Genomic DNA, 14,866 nt, shown 5'->3' with positions numbered 1-14,866 from the left:
TTTGGATGGCCTCAAGTTTACGTAGGATGGAAATGTGGGAGGCCAGCCAGGCCTTGTATAAATTTATAAATATCTATCTTTTGAACAAATTGGGAAGAGATTCTATTCATATTCCACAGTAAATCATCTGTTACCTCAATATAGGAGCTAGAAGGGACTTCAATTTTTTATTTATTATCTAGTTGTAACCTACTTATGGGTACCTTGAAGATTTCTACTGCGAGAAGGAAGCTGTGTGCTTGCTATGACACAAATCTCAATGCCTTGCCATGTTTATCATATAAATTTGATGAAGAGAATTGTTGACCTATTAGATCTAGCCCTTCTGGAATGCCAACCCATTGCAACATCTAAGCTGTTCCTTTTCAGTAAGGGCAATATCCTGGCCCCTCTCACTGTTCCTAGCAATTCATTGCAGTTGGTGTTTATCCATTATGTGTTTCCAAAAATATCATCTTGATTATCATCTAAAAATCTGCCCTTCACAACCTGAAAATACTGTTGCCGGTTTACTTTCCTCTAGTAAGTATCTTTCGGCGGGTGACAGATGAAGGCTTTTACAGACGCCAGGGGTGGGACAAAGGTGACGTTTTTGGCCAAGTTTTGATGCAGAATCTCGGGCTTCTCCAGAATGCATGAAACCATCATCAGTTCCGAGGTGAATCACGCACGGGTTCCAGGCGCACATTAAATTGACATACTTTTGACGCCTTCTCTGCCCCAATTCTCCCATTTACGTGTTTCAGTCGTGTCATCCAAAGCATTTTTTGTCAAATGGTGGAATGGTGACTCATTGGTGAATTGCCCATTATTTAAAGTGGTCGTGATGCTGCCAAACCCATCGGTGCCTATCTGCCATCATTTCCCCACCGTGGACTTACAGGCAGCCATTTTGCATTATTGGGATTTTTAGCGATTCGTCTCCAGAAGTTAGACGGGTGTCGCAGCTTGACCGATCTTGTCAAAATGGCGATGAAACCTCTCTCTCTCGCATCGACCCAACTTCAAATTGTTGGCCGTTAACTTTTTTTGTTGTTGTAGTGATCATAAGAACATAAAGGTTTGCATTTATATAGCACCTTTCATAAGAAATAGGAGCAGGAATAGGCCACTTGGCTCCTCGAGCCTGCTCCACTGGCCGTCCTAAAGCACTTTACAGCCCATTAAGTACTTTTTTCTTTGAAGTGCAGTCACTGTTGTAATGTAGGAAACGCAGCAGCCAATATGACCACCGCAAACTCCCACAAATAGCAATGTGATAATGACTAGATAATCTGTTTTTTTTTTGTTTTTTTTAGTGATTTTTTTTTTAGTGGTTGAGGGATAAATATTGGCCAGGACACAGGGGAGAACTCCCCTGCTCTTCTTCGAAGTAGCGGCATAGGATCTTTTACGTCCAGGGCCTCGGTTTAACGTCTCATCCGAAAGATGGCACCTCCGATCGTGCAATACTCCCTTAGTACTGCACTGGAGTGGCAGCCTAGATTTTTGTGCTCAAGTCCCTTGAACCCACAACCTTCTGACTCCGAGGCAAGTGCTACCCACTGAGCCAAGGCTGACACACTGACAAATAGGAGCAGGAGTCGGCCATGCGGCCCCTCGAGCCTGCTCCACCATTCAATAAGATCATGGCTGATCTTCTACCTCAACTCCATCTTCCCGCCCGATCCCCATATCCCTTGATTCCCTTAGTATCCAAAAATCTATCGATCGATCTCCTGAATATACTCAACGACCGAGCCTCCACAGCTCCCTGGGGTAGAGAATTCTAAAGATTCACCACCCTTTTGAGTGAAGAAATTTCTCCTCATCTACATGAATGGCGTTAGTGAGATCATTGGGTAGCAGGAACCAAACACTGCCCCCACCCCGCTCCACAAATGCCCTGATACACACCAACCCACCATCTTGCCGCAACGCACAAAAAAACAAGTTTAAATGTCTTTTGTGGCTCCTTTCAATGTGATCGCAAAAGTCTCATTTTCTGGATCAACGTGCTCACAAAACGGTCCTTGAACCACCATGTTGGCAGTTGGGCAGGTTCTTGCATTGTAGGCAGTGGTCACCGCAGCATGACTACTTGCGATACAGTAAACATGGGTCTATTTTTTTTTGCTTCTTCCTGTTCTGAAGGCATTGACACTTTATTTATATAAAAAAAAAAAAAAAAATAGGAGCAGGCCATTCGGCCCCTCGAGCCTGCTCTGCCATTTTATGAGATCATGGCTGATCTCCTACCTCGACTCCACCTTCACGCCCGATCCCCATATCCCATGATTCCTTTAATGTTCAAAAATCTATCGATTTCTCTCCTGAATATACTCAACGACTGAGCCTCCACAGCCCTCTGGGGTAGAGAATTCCAAAGATTCACAACCCTCTGAGTGAAGAGGTTTCTCCTTATCGCAATCCTAAATGGCCGGCCCCTTATTCTGAGACTGTGACCCCTGGTTCTAGACTCCCCAGCCAGGGGAAACATCCTCCCTGCATCTACCCTGTCGAGCCCTGTAAGAATTTTGTATGTTTCAATGAGATCACCTCTCCTTCTAAACTCTAGAAAATATAGGCCTAGTGTACTCAATCTCTCCTCATAGGATAGTCCCCCCATCCCAGGAACCAGTCTGGTGAATCTTCGTTGTACTCCCTGTATGGCAAGTATATCCTTCCTTAGGTAAGGAGACCAAAACTGTACACAATACTCCAGGTGTGGTCTCACTCGGGCCCTATATTATAAAGCAGGCGTAGGCCATTTGGCCCTTCGAGCCTGCTCCACCATTCAATAAGATCATGGCTAATCTACCTCAACTCCACCATCAAACCCGATCTCCATATCCCTTGATTCCCTTAATATTCAAAAATCTAACGATCTCTATCTTGAATATTCTCAATGACTGAGCCTCCACAGCCCTCTGGGGTAGAGAATTCCAAAGATTCACCACCCTCAGTGAAGAAATTTCTCCTCATCTCAGTCCTAAATGGCTGACCCCTTATTCTGAGACTGTGACCCCTGGTTCTAGACTCCCCAGCCAGGGGAAACATCCTCCCTGCATCTACCCTGTCAAGCCCTGTAAGAATTTTGTACGTTTCAAAGCTGGGCACAGTTCAGAGGGAAGCTGGTGCCCTCTGGTTCTTTGCCCGAGACTGACCTGATGACGCTTGCCACCAAGACTGGTGCATTATTTGTGAATTGAGACCTTGGGCAGCACCATTGGCAACCTCACTCCTGCCCTCAACGGACATTTGCGCGGGTTTAGTGGATAGTGATCGGCAGCAGAAACCTAGCCAATTTTCTGCTCCCTCGCTAGGGGCGACGAGATCTATTGTAGTGTCACCACTGCTGTCCCAGCTAACCCAGCACACACCAGGGATTGAAGCTGAACTTTTCCTTGGCTGTGTGGCTGAGCTGATCATTGGCTAAACCTACTGAGCTGTGCAGTTGCTTCCCTTTTAAGAAAAAGAACAGACACAGTAGGTTGGTGACCAAAGCAAAATAGATTCAAAGTAATTGGTAGAGGGATTAGAGGGGATTGGAGGAGAACTCCATTCACCCAGAGGGTGGGTGGGGGGTCTGGAACTCACTGCCTGAAAGGGTGGTAGAGGCAGAAACCCTCATCACATTTAAAAAGTACTTGGATGTGCACTTGACGTGCCGTAACCTACAGGGCTACGGACCAAGAGCTGGAAAGTGAGATTCGGCTGGGTCGCTCTCTGTCGGCCGGTGCGGACACGATGGGCCGAATGGCCTCCTCCTGTGCCGTAAATTTCTATGGCCCATAAATTCGGGTCGGGGGCTTCCCTTGGGTGCAAGCCTCTGACCTGCACTTACCTAGCGCGCCGGCCGTTGTGCTGTGGGCCCGCGTGGGATTCTGATCCTGGGCCTGCTCCAACTGCCGGTGCGCAGTGCTTGCGTATCCCAGGGACGCAGTTAGTTCGAAGCATCCCCTGGGATCACGTGGGCCATGGAGAGCCAATCGTAGCAGGGAATCTCTATTCATAGATTTGACAGGAAGAGCTGTCAAATCTATGAATACGGTTCAGCCCCAAAACATAACTAAAACTTCAAAAAAAAAAAATTTTTAATCACATTTTAAAAATAACTAAATTACATAAAATAACTATTAAACAATTTAAATTTTTGAAAAATTGGGCTAAAAATTAACTCACCTTTCTTTAAAGTATTTAAAAATAATAAACCTGTGGAAAAAATGTTTTAATTTTACTTAATTCACCACTTCCCTTGTTAAAAGCAGGTCTTGTGATTGCTTTTTAGAAGCGTAGCTCCTGGAGACTTGCCCTCCCGGAGAAACCTGCAAAAAAACCGGAAGTTCCAGGCGTACGCGCTGCCTCTCCGGCGTACGCGTTCGACCTGTGAACCCCTTCCTTTAAGGGAACGGAAGTTCCGGTTTCCCGCACATGCGCAGTGCATGCACGAAACCGGCACTTTCGTTGGGCTTACGCGTGAGTACCCCGTGCGTACTCGCGCGTTGGGACCCGAATTTCTGGCCCAATGATTCTACTGAAAATACTGCGGATGCTGGAAATCTGAAACCGAAAATGCTGGAAACACTCAGCAGGTCAGTCAGCATCTGTGGCGAGAGAGAGCGATACAAGAGTTAGCGTTTCAGGTCGATAACCTCTCATCAGAACTGGAAGATGTTAGGAAGGTACAGACTTAGCGAACATAGCCTAGCGATCGAAAAAGGCAGACACAGGCAGACCAGGCTGCCAAGAGAAGACAGGATATGCTCTCACTGCAGTCAGGGAGTAGTTGAGACAGAGATGCACTTCCTCACAGCCTGTGGAAAATATCAGGGCATCAGAGAGAATTTCTATCAAAAATTCTCACAAATATGCCCTGAATTCAGAAATCTGACTGACAACCAAAAACTCCCATTCCTACTGGGGGAGGAGAGAAGCTGTGTAACACTGGCGGCACACTATGTTACAGCTTGCCATGAACAGAGGGACAACCAGTAAACTAAGACAAGAGTATATATAAACAAGGCGAAAATATATTTATAAACTCAGGGATATACCTGTTTATACACTGTATGAATGGAACCGCGTTTATGTGTTCAACCATAAATGTATTTTGATGCTTTGGCAACATAAGATGTACCTTATCATGCCAATAAAGCGATTTGTATTGTATTGTATTATTGTTAGAGATAGATGAACAGCTTTTAAGCGAGCCAGGAAAAGTAGAGGGGGTGCAAGAAAGTCCAAAGGTCTGTGGTAGGGTGGAGGGCAGGAGTGATGTCTTTAAGATCATTGTCTAGGTGTGAAAACTGCTACTAACCAAGTCAGTGATGTCTCCGTATCTTCCACCTTATCAAGAACTCTTGGCAATCAATGTGAGGAGCACTTTTGTTTAGGTGCAAAAACCGCCTCATCAGATACTAATGCTCAAGCTTTGTGATGCTTATAACTTTCAACCCATGTTTTAGTGCTGCACAAACCCGTTAGCAGCAAACTGTATCTCTCAGAATAATAGAAGCACCACATTTACCGAAGGTTCTTTCACTTGCTAATGAGGTGAAAGCAATGGCAGTGTTGAATAGGCTCAATGTTTCGCAGTTAAACACCCTTTTTTTTTCCAGTTATCCATAACAACTGTGACCATTTTCTGCATTCTATTGTTAGCTTCTTGCTAAAAAGAATAGAACGGTTAAGTCATAGTTGGGAAAATTGAGTCGCGCCCCCTTTGGGGCGCTAACTTCGCCGCCGAAAAAATTAGCGCCCACCCCCTTGCAGCCGAAATTCATCAGTAACACCCCAAGAGGGAAGCGGGGCGCGACTGGAAGCGCCCTGTCTCCCTCTAGGGGCGCTGTGAGGGAATATCGCAGCGCTATGTGCCGCAGCGTCACGCTATTGCAGGCCTTCCTCCCCTTAAAGGGGAGGGGCCTTGTGCGACGCGACCCACAGCCCAGCTGGGCTACCAGGGATCGGAGTGCTGGCAAAAGAGCCCGGCGCTCAAGAGAAGTGCCGGGCTCATGGAGTGCAGCCGGTACTCCGTGGGGGGTGCTGTAGAGGAGGCCGGGGACGGCAATGGGGGCGGGTGCTGGCAGGCAACCAGCAACAAAAATGGCCGCCCGGCACCACACCTTTAATTAGCGCCGCCCCGGTCGCAGGTGGGCCCCCCTGGCCCTGGCGGACATAGCGTTCGACGGTAAGTCGGGGGGCGCGGCCGGGGCGCTGCGCACAGCGATGACATCATCGCCGGCGGTGGGGCGCTAACGGTTACCGCCGCCGCTAACCTCCCGCTGAATTTCGTGGGAGGCGTTGGCGGCGCCGCACCTGGGCGCTAGTTGCTTTGTGCCCCGTTGGCGCCAAGCAACCGAATTTTTAGGCATAGTCATAACTGCACAGAAGGAGGCCATTCGGCCCATCGAGTCCGTGCCTGCTCTCTAGAGCAATTCAGTCAGTCCCAGTCCCATGGAAATACTGGCGAAACCAATCAATGTGTTTGATTTTTTTTTGTTGCACTGTTAAGTACGGATTCTTGCATAAACCATTGATGACTAGCTCTACAAAATGGCGTATTGGTCCTTGCACTTGCATGGATTTCCAGAGCTTCTCCAGAAATATGTGTTCATGAAATTCCACACCGTCCTCCCCTTCCAGTCCAGCCTCATTGTTAACAGGAAACTGCCTGAGCCCTGCAAGTTTATTTTCCTTAAGTGCCTATCCAGTCTCCCCTTGAAAACATTGAGTGTCTCCACTTCCGTCAGCAGCGAATGAAGTTGCTTGGCAAAATCATTATTCATTTAACTGTTTTCCTGAGGTGTTTCCAAGATGATTCAAGGAGTTGATTGTTCTCTCGATCTACCCTATTTCCTATGGTTGGGGTTGGGGCGGCGGTGGGGGTCCAGACCAAGGGGCCGCAGCCTTAAAATTAGAGCCAGGCCGTTCAGGGGTTGATGTCAGGAAGCACTTCTTCACACAAAGGGTAGTGGAAACCTGGAACTCTTCCCCCCCCGAAAAGCTGGGGGTCACTTGAAAATTTAAAAACTGAGATTGATAGATTTTTGGGTCAGGCAGCATCTGTAGGGAGAGAAACTGAGTCAACGCTTCAGGTCGATGACCCAAACTCTCTTTCTCTCTCCACTGATGCTGCCTGACCTGATGCGTATTTCCAGCATTTTCTGTTTTTATTTCAGCTTTCCAACATCCGCAGTATTTTGCTTTTGTACGTATTGATTTTTGTTGGGCGAAGGGTATTGAGGGTTGCAGGACCAAGGCAAGTAAATTAAGTTGAGATACAGATCAGCGACGATCTAGTTGAATGGAACATGCTCGGGGGTTGAATAGCCTCCTCCTGTTCCTATGTTCCTCTACTTCTTTTCACATGTCATAGGCTTATTCCCAGGCTGTTCCTGATTTGAGGTATTGATCAGCTTTTGCCGGTTTTCTAGAGTGAAGTGTATGATTTTTGGATATGCCAAGGTTTACAGAATATAATTTTAAGGGCACGGTAGCATAGTGGTTATGTTACTGGACTAGTAATCCAGCGGCCCGGACTAATGATCCGGAGACATGAGTTCAAATCCCACCACGGCAGCTGGGGAATTTAAATTCAGTTAATTAAATAAATCTGGAATTAAAAAAGCTGGTATCAGTAATGGTGAGCATGAAGCTTGCCGGATTGTCGTAAAAACCCATCTGGTTCACTAATGTCCTTTTTAGGAAAGGAAATCTGCCGCCCTTACCCAGTCTGGCCGTTATGTGACTCCAGACCCACAGCAATGTGGTTGCCTCTTAACAGCCCCCTTAAATGGCCCAGCAAGTCACTCAGTTGAGGGCACTTAGGGATGGGCAATAAATGCTGGCCTTGCCAGCGATGCCCACATCCTGTGAATGGATCCAAAAAATGTCTCCATTCACGGGCCTGTTCATGCTTGAAGCCTTGGATTTGATTAGACTGGTGCAAGTAGGCCGCACCCTGTTTTCTTTGGTTTCTGCCACCAGACAGCTAGTTTAGTTTTATGATTTGAACATATGCAGTAGGTAATGGGGATGTGAAATAATAGCCGAAAATGTAGGAAAAAGTGGTCAAGATCAGCAAAGAAGGGTTATGTGTGCACCCTTCAGTTCATCATCGAAAATGCCATAATCTGACTTTCTCTTAGTTCTGGCTGGCCTGCTGTGCATCTCCGGTATTGTTTACAGGTTTTCAAATTTTTTTTACAAGGTAGCAAGAACTTGCATTTATTTAGCGCCTTTCACGCCATCCCAAAACACACTTCAGCTAATGAGCTGCTTCCTTGGAAGTGTCGTGAAGTGGGAAACGCCACGAGCCAAACTGCGCACGGCAAGATAATGGGGATTGTTTGTCATTGCTCGTGTTGCTGACCTGTATCTGTTTTTCTTTTAAATCACCAGAGCTGTGGGTAAAACCTGTCTCTTGATCAGCTACACGACAAATGCCTTTCCCGGAGAGTACATCCCAACAGTGTAAGTACTGTACCTTGAAGCTGTGTGTGTGTTTAAAACTTTTTTTTAAGCATTGTAACGTTTGCTCAGAAAAGAACCCTTTGAGTACCAAAGAACTTGCATTTATTGTACAGATGACATTCATTTTGAACCGGGCCGATTTCACTTCTCCAAACAAGAATATTTTGGCGATTGGCGCCGTCTTTGGACATTCGTGGGAATAAATGTCACTCTGATTGGATATGCAGAATTACATAGAATGTAGAGCCCAGAATCGGGCCATTCGGCCCAACAGGTCCCTGCCGGTGTTTACGCAAGCCATTGTTGGATTTATTAATCACTATCTTATTGCGTCCTCTAGTTTTGGACTCCACCCCTACTCCCTCACTGGCTTGCTGCCATTGCTGAATCTCCCATAGCATTGCCCATAGAAAGTCGGGTCAAAGCAAGTTCTCTTTTATTCGCTCACGGGCAAGGCCAGCATTTATTGCCCATCCCTAATTGCCCCTTGAGAAGGTGGTGGTGAGCCGCCTTCTTGAACCGCTGCAGTCCGTGTGGTGAAGGTGCTCCCACAGTGCTGTTAGGGAGGGAGTTCCAGGATTTTGACCCAGTGACGATGATGGAATGGCCGATTATATTTCCAAGTCAGGATGGTGTGTGACTTGGAGGGGAACTTGGAGGTGGTGGTGTTCGCAGGCGCCTGCCGCCCTAGTCCTTCTAGGTGGAAGAGGTCGTGGGTTTGGAAGGAACTGTTCAAGAAGCTCTGAGCTCTCTCTGCATTAGTGCTGCTCTCGGTATGGGTGTGGGATTCTGCCGCCTCAAGCTAATGAAGCTCCATTTAGTGGTGGCAATGTGTTGCTGCAGGTGGGCCTGTGACACAGGTAGGAACATCCTAATAAGATGCCACCTAGATGCAGGATAGAACGGGGACGTCCAATTAAGGACTGTGATGCTCAGCAAATTTATAATATTTCAGATGTATTTCTAGTTCTCGGCAAGCCCCAAGTTGGCACAGCTTAGAATCATAGAATGGTTACAGCACGGAAGGTGGCCATTCGGCCCGACCAGCCCGTGCCCACTCTCAGCTCGTCCCACTCCCTCACCCTTTCCCTGTAGCCCTGCAAATGTGTTTCCTTCAGATACTTATCCAACTCCCTTTTGAAAGATAAGATTGAGTCTGCCTCCACCACCCTTTCAGGCCGTGCATTCCAGATCTTAACCAGTCGCTGTGTTTTTAAAAAAAAAAAAAAAAAAAAGTTTTTCCTCATGTCGCCTTTGGTTCTTCTGTCAATCACCTTTAAATCTCTCTCCTCTGGTTCTCGACCCTTCTGCCAATGGGAACAGTTCCTCTCTATCTACTCTGTCCAGACCCCTCATGATTTTGAACATTCTATCAAACCTCCTCTCAATCTTCTCTGCTCCAAGGAGAACAACCCCAGCTTCTCCAGTCTATCCACGTAACTGAAGTCCCTCATCCCTGGAATCATTCTCGTAAAACTTTTCTGCACCCTCTCTAAGGCCGCCTTCACATTCTTCCTAAAGTGCGGTGCCCAGAATTGGACACAATACTCCAGTTGGGGCCGAACCAACAGTGTTTTATAAAGGTTCATCATAACTTCCTTATTTTTGTACTCTGCCTCTATTTATGAAGCCCAGGATCCTGTAAGTTTTTTTAACCGCTTTCTCAACCTGCCCTGCCACCTTCAACGATTTGTGCACACATATACCCCCAGGTCTCTCTGTTCGTGCACCCCCTTTAGGATTGTATCCTTTAGTTTATATTGCCTCTCCTCGTTCTTTCTTCCAGCCCTGATTGCAGTTGTAGCACTGTTGCTCATTATGAAAATTGCCCTGATGTGGCGGTCATATAGATATTTAAAATATGAAATTGGGGCTAACTTGTAATGTTGGGACAGCTGGGCCTGCACTACAGGACTTGAAGGGCGATCATAGAATCACAGAAATTTACAGCACAGAAGGAGGCCATTCGGCCCATCGTGTCTGTGCCGGCCGACAAAGAGCTCTCCACCCTAATCCCACTTTCCAGCTCTTGGTCCGTAGCCCTGTGGGTTACGTCACTTCAAGTGCATATCCAAGTACTTTTTAAATGCGATGAGGGTTTCTGCCTCTACCACCCTTTCAAGCAGTGAGTTCCAGACCCCCACCACCCTCTGGGTGAAAACATTCTCCTCCACTCCCCTCTAATCCTTCTACCAATTACTTTAAATCTATGCCCCCTGGTTATTGACCCCTCTGCTAGGGGAAATCGGTCCTTCCTCTCCACTCTATCTCGACCCCTCTCAATCTGAATGATCGCTGCACAGTTAGCTTCATGTCGGGGAGTATAACTGGAACCTGGACACTCCCAACCAGTGTTCCCGTTGAGCTGTGTGCCTGCATGGAGATGTGACGGTCCTGTGCAAGCCGCTTGCCGGCTTTGCAATTGAAATAACCGTGCATGCGCGAGAAATTGAATTGGCTGTGCGCCCCCCCCCCCCCCAAAAAAAAATGAGCGGTAACTTTGCTCCCGACCTTCTCGTGGTCTTTCTGGTATTTAGTCGCATGGACAGCGATTGGCTACCTGGAATATTGCAACCTTACTGCACTACCGCGCTCAGCAATACAGAAATTCACACTTTTTTTCAAACAAGAAAGGTACTATTGGTTCCTGCTGAAGAACTTCCCTTCGTGACTGTCTGTTTGTTCAGCAACTCTCTGTGAAGCAGTGGCTTTTAATCTACTTGAATCTGCAGATTGTTGCTTCTCGTTTAGCTTAACCAGCTGCTGCAGGGAAATTCCTGCTGCTTTGACTCGACCGGTTTTTGAACATTTCCAGCTCGTGCGCGGTGACGTGAGCAACCACTGGGGCGGGGGGTGGGGGTGGTGGCGGCACCGGTGCTAGAGAGACGAGACTGGTACTAGAGGGGCACCAGGAGTAGCATCATAGAAACATAGAAGATAGGAGCAGGAGTAGGCCATTCGGCCCCTCGAGCCCGCTCTGCCATTCAATGAGATCATGGCTGATCATCCAAATTCAGTACCCTGCCCCTGCTTTCTCCCCATATCCCTAGACCCCTTTAGCCTCAAGAAATATATCTAACTCCTTCTTGAATATATTTATGGCAGTAATGATCAAGGACAATTAAAATAAGCACTTAAAGAAAACTAATGTTTTAAGAAAAAGCAGAGGTGTAACTGTTGCTAGCGCTGGGTGCAGGAAATGTTCCATTCTCGGGATCAGGGGTCGGCCACTTAAGACTGAAATGAGGAGGAATCTCTTCACTGAGGGTGGTGAATCTTTGGAATTCTCTACCCCAGAGGGCTGTAGATGCTGAATCATTGAGTATATTCAAGGATGCGATCGATTAGATTTTTGGATATTAAGGGAATAAAGGGGATATGGGGATAGTGCAGTAAAGTGGAGTTGAGGCCGAAGATCAGCCATGATCTTACTGAATGGCAGAGCAGGCTCGAAGGGCCGACTCCTGCTCCTATTTATGTTCGTGTTCTAAGCATTGAAATTGGAGCTATATTTTTTTAATCACTACAACGCAACAACTTGTATTTATATAGCGCCTTTAATGTAGTAAAACGCCACAAGGCGCTTCACAGGAACGTTATAAAACAAAGTTTGACACCGAGCCACAGAAGGAGATATTCGGGCAGATGAAAGATGTAGGTTTTAAGGAACGTCTTAAAGGAGGAAAGAGAGGCAGAGAGGTTCAGGGAGGGAATGCAGAGCTTCGGGCCCTGGCAGCTGAAGGCATGGCCGCCAACGGTGGAGCGATGAAAATCAGGCATGCTCAAGAGGCCAGAATTACAGCAGCGCAGAAATCTGTTGGGGGGGGGGGGTGCAGCTGATTAGAGAGATAGGGAGGGGCGAGACCATGGAGGGATTTGAAAACGAGGATGAGAATTTTAAAATCGAGGCATTGCTTAACCGGGAGCCAGTGTAGGTCAGCGAGCACAGGGGTGATGGACGGATGGGACTTGGTGCGAGTTAGGACACGGGTAGCCGAGTTTTGGATGAACCACCCTCAGGTACCTCACTCAAAGTGGCTACCTATTGAATAGCGGAACAGGCTCTAGGGGCCCTATGGCCTACTCCCGCTCCTAATCCTGATGTTGTTCCACAATAGTGGCTGCAGTTGGGCATAAAATGTATTCGCCCTTTTTAGATTTTTCAGTTGTGTTGCAGCAGCATTTGATGTTCTCCCTTCTTCCAGATTCGATAACTACTCGGCCAATGTGATGGTCGATGGGAAACCAGTGAATCTGGGGCTATGGGATACGGCTGGACAAGAGGATTATGATCGACTTCGACCGCTCTCTTACCCACAGACCGTACGTGGATCTCATTTATACAGTATTTAGAGCACAGAAACAGGCCATTTGGCCCAACTGGTCCAGGCTGGTGGTTATGCTCCATACAAGCCTCCTCCCACCCTACTCAGCTAACCCCATCAACATATCGTTCTATTCCTTTCTCCCTTAGCTTCCCCTTAAATGCATTTATGCTCTACACCTCAACCACTCCCTGTGGTAGCGAGTGCCACATTCTCGCCACTCTCTGGGTAAAGAAGTTTTTCCTGCATTCCCTATTGGATTTATTAGTGACTATCTTATATTTATGGCCTCCCTAGTTCCAGCCTTGCCCGCAAGTGGAAACATCCTCTCTACGTCTACCCTTTCATAATCTCAAAAGACCTCGATCGGGTCACCCCTCAGTCTTTTTTTCTAAAGAGCTTTCCATTAGATTATTGGGTTGAGTGACGCAAGGTTCCGAGGGCTGCCCCCGAAGGCTTAGTACGTAACTGCCGCTGTCTGCTGTAGCGATTCCCAGGGAGGCGGGAAGGGTGTGAGGGGTGACAATTAGCCCGGGTTCCTGTTCTTCTCCCCCCCCCCCCCCCCCCCCCCCCATTGCTGCCCATTGACTCCTGCTGGCGAATGCATGTACGTGGATATGAGGTGAGGTTCTTGGTCTTGCTGGCTTCCACAGTTAAATAGCTCACCAAGGCTCACCGCTGAGGCTTATGGTACAATGTTCCCTTTTAAGCCGTGTGGCCAGGCAGTGATCTGCAGGTCCGGCTCAACAGCGTTGTAACGGCAGAGAACCATGGTAATTTTGAAGGAGTCGCGCACCCAAAAAAAAATTGGCGGGGAACATTGCTTTTATGTGTGAAGAATGGGTTGGTTAGGTCGGGCACTGTATCCCAGCCTGAGTAAGTGACTTTGGCTGGAGAAATGGGGATGGAAGGAAAAAGAGAGAGGAAAAGAACAATATTCGGAGGCTGGGGGAGTAGTGAAAGGAGCCTTTGTAATCATTCCACAGCCAGGTGCCGGGTAATACCCGACTCTCCGGGGGAGGGGGGGCTGACCCGTTCTTGTAGGCAAGCCTTGCATTCTGGGAGTGCCAACCTGCGTTGCCGAGGGTGACTGTCCATCTTTCCTTTCTTTCCAGGATGTGTTCTTGATCTGCTTTTCGTTGGTTAGTCCTGCATCGTTTGAAAACGTCCGCGCCAAGGTAAGCGTCGAGACCTTCCTCACTTTTGCCAGGCGTGCTCTTTTTCTTGTCTGCCGCGCGCAACTGTCATTTTGTCCAACAGCTGTCCAATCTCGCTTGTAGAGCTGCAATTTTAGTGGGGAGCGCCCAGGTTCCATGGTGTCCTTGCTTAACATCAGGAACGTGGACACTTCCCCAATCTTGCTTTGATCATTCCTGAGCTTGTTGGAAGTGTTTTTTTGCGCTTGGTTTTAAAATGGCCACCGTCGCTTGGCCAATCAGTGGCCTTGGCTGCTTTGCAGAAAACGTTGGTGAGCCACCATGTTGTTGCCACCAAACATTTCCCTACGAACATACATACTGACGTAAGAAAACTACTAGGCACTTAGTCTAAGCGTTAAACAAAGCTTTAATCAACTGTTTTACAACATGGAGGTCTCGTTGTGTCCTTCACTAGTTCCTGTTAAGAATGTCCCTGTGCAAGCTGGGCCCGTGCCCGAGTATTTATACTCTCCCTGAACAGCGCCACCCGTAGGCCGCTCAGTATTATTTCATAAGTCTGTCTTTCATGAATGACTGATTCATGTCACATACGAACATACGAATTAGGAGCAGGAGTCGGCCCTTCGAGCCTGCTCCGCCATTCAATAAGATCATGGCTGATCTGATTACTCCACATTCCCGCCTACCCCTGATAACTTTTCACCCCCTTGCTCATCAAGAATCTATCTACCTCTACCTTAAAAATATTCAAAGGCTCTGCTTCCACCGCCCTCTGAGGAAGAGAGTTCCAAAGACTCCCCACCCTCTGAGAGAATTTCTCCTCATCTCTGCCTTAAATGGGCGACCCCTTATTTTTAAAGTGACCCCTAGTTCTAGATTCTCCCACAAGTTCTAGATGTTCCCTGGTGGTTTTTAGCTGTTCAGGAA

The 14,866-nt window shown here is 47.5% G+C and overlaps 1 protein-coding gene across 1 annotated transcript in view; it reads left to right on the top strand.

The window, feature by feature from the left end:
• Window positions 1-14,866, top strand: part of LOC147099481 (ras-related C3 botulinum toxin substrate 1-like) — a 76,154-nt gene that overhangs the window by 45,383 nt on the left and 15,905 nt on the right. The window contains exons 2-4 of the mRNA XM_085969660.1: window positions 8,383-8,454; window positions 12,660-12,777; window positions 13,895-13,957. Of these exons, the coding sequence (XP_085825786.1) occupies window positions 8,383-8,454; window positions 12,660-12,777; window positions 13,895-13,957 (253 nt within the window). The remainder of the gene's footprint in view (window positions 1-8,382; window positions 8,455-12,659; window positions 12,778-13,894; window positions 13,958-14,866) is intronic.

The sequence above is a fragment of the Somniosus microcephalus genome, chromosome 28 (genome assembly GCF_052327205.1).
Source record: "Somniosus microcephalus isolate GS21.2 chromosome 28, FLI_Smic_1.0, whole genome shotgun sequence".
NCBI classification, from domain to species: domain Eukaryota; kingdom Metazoa; phylum Chordata; class Chondrichthyes; order Squaliformes; family Somniosidae; genus Somniosus; species Somniosus microcephalus.
The sequence above is the reverse complement of the archived record's forward strand: the minus strand, read 5'-3'. Positions and strand labels throughout refer to the sequence as shown.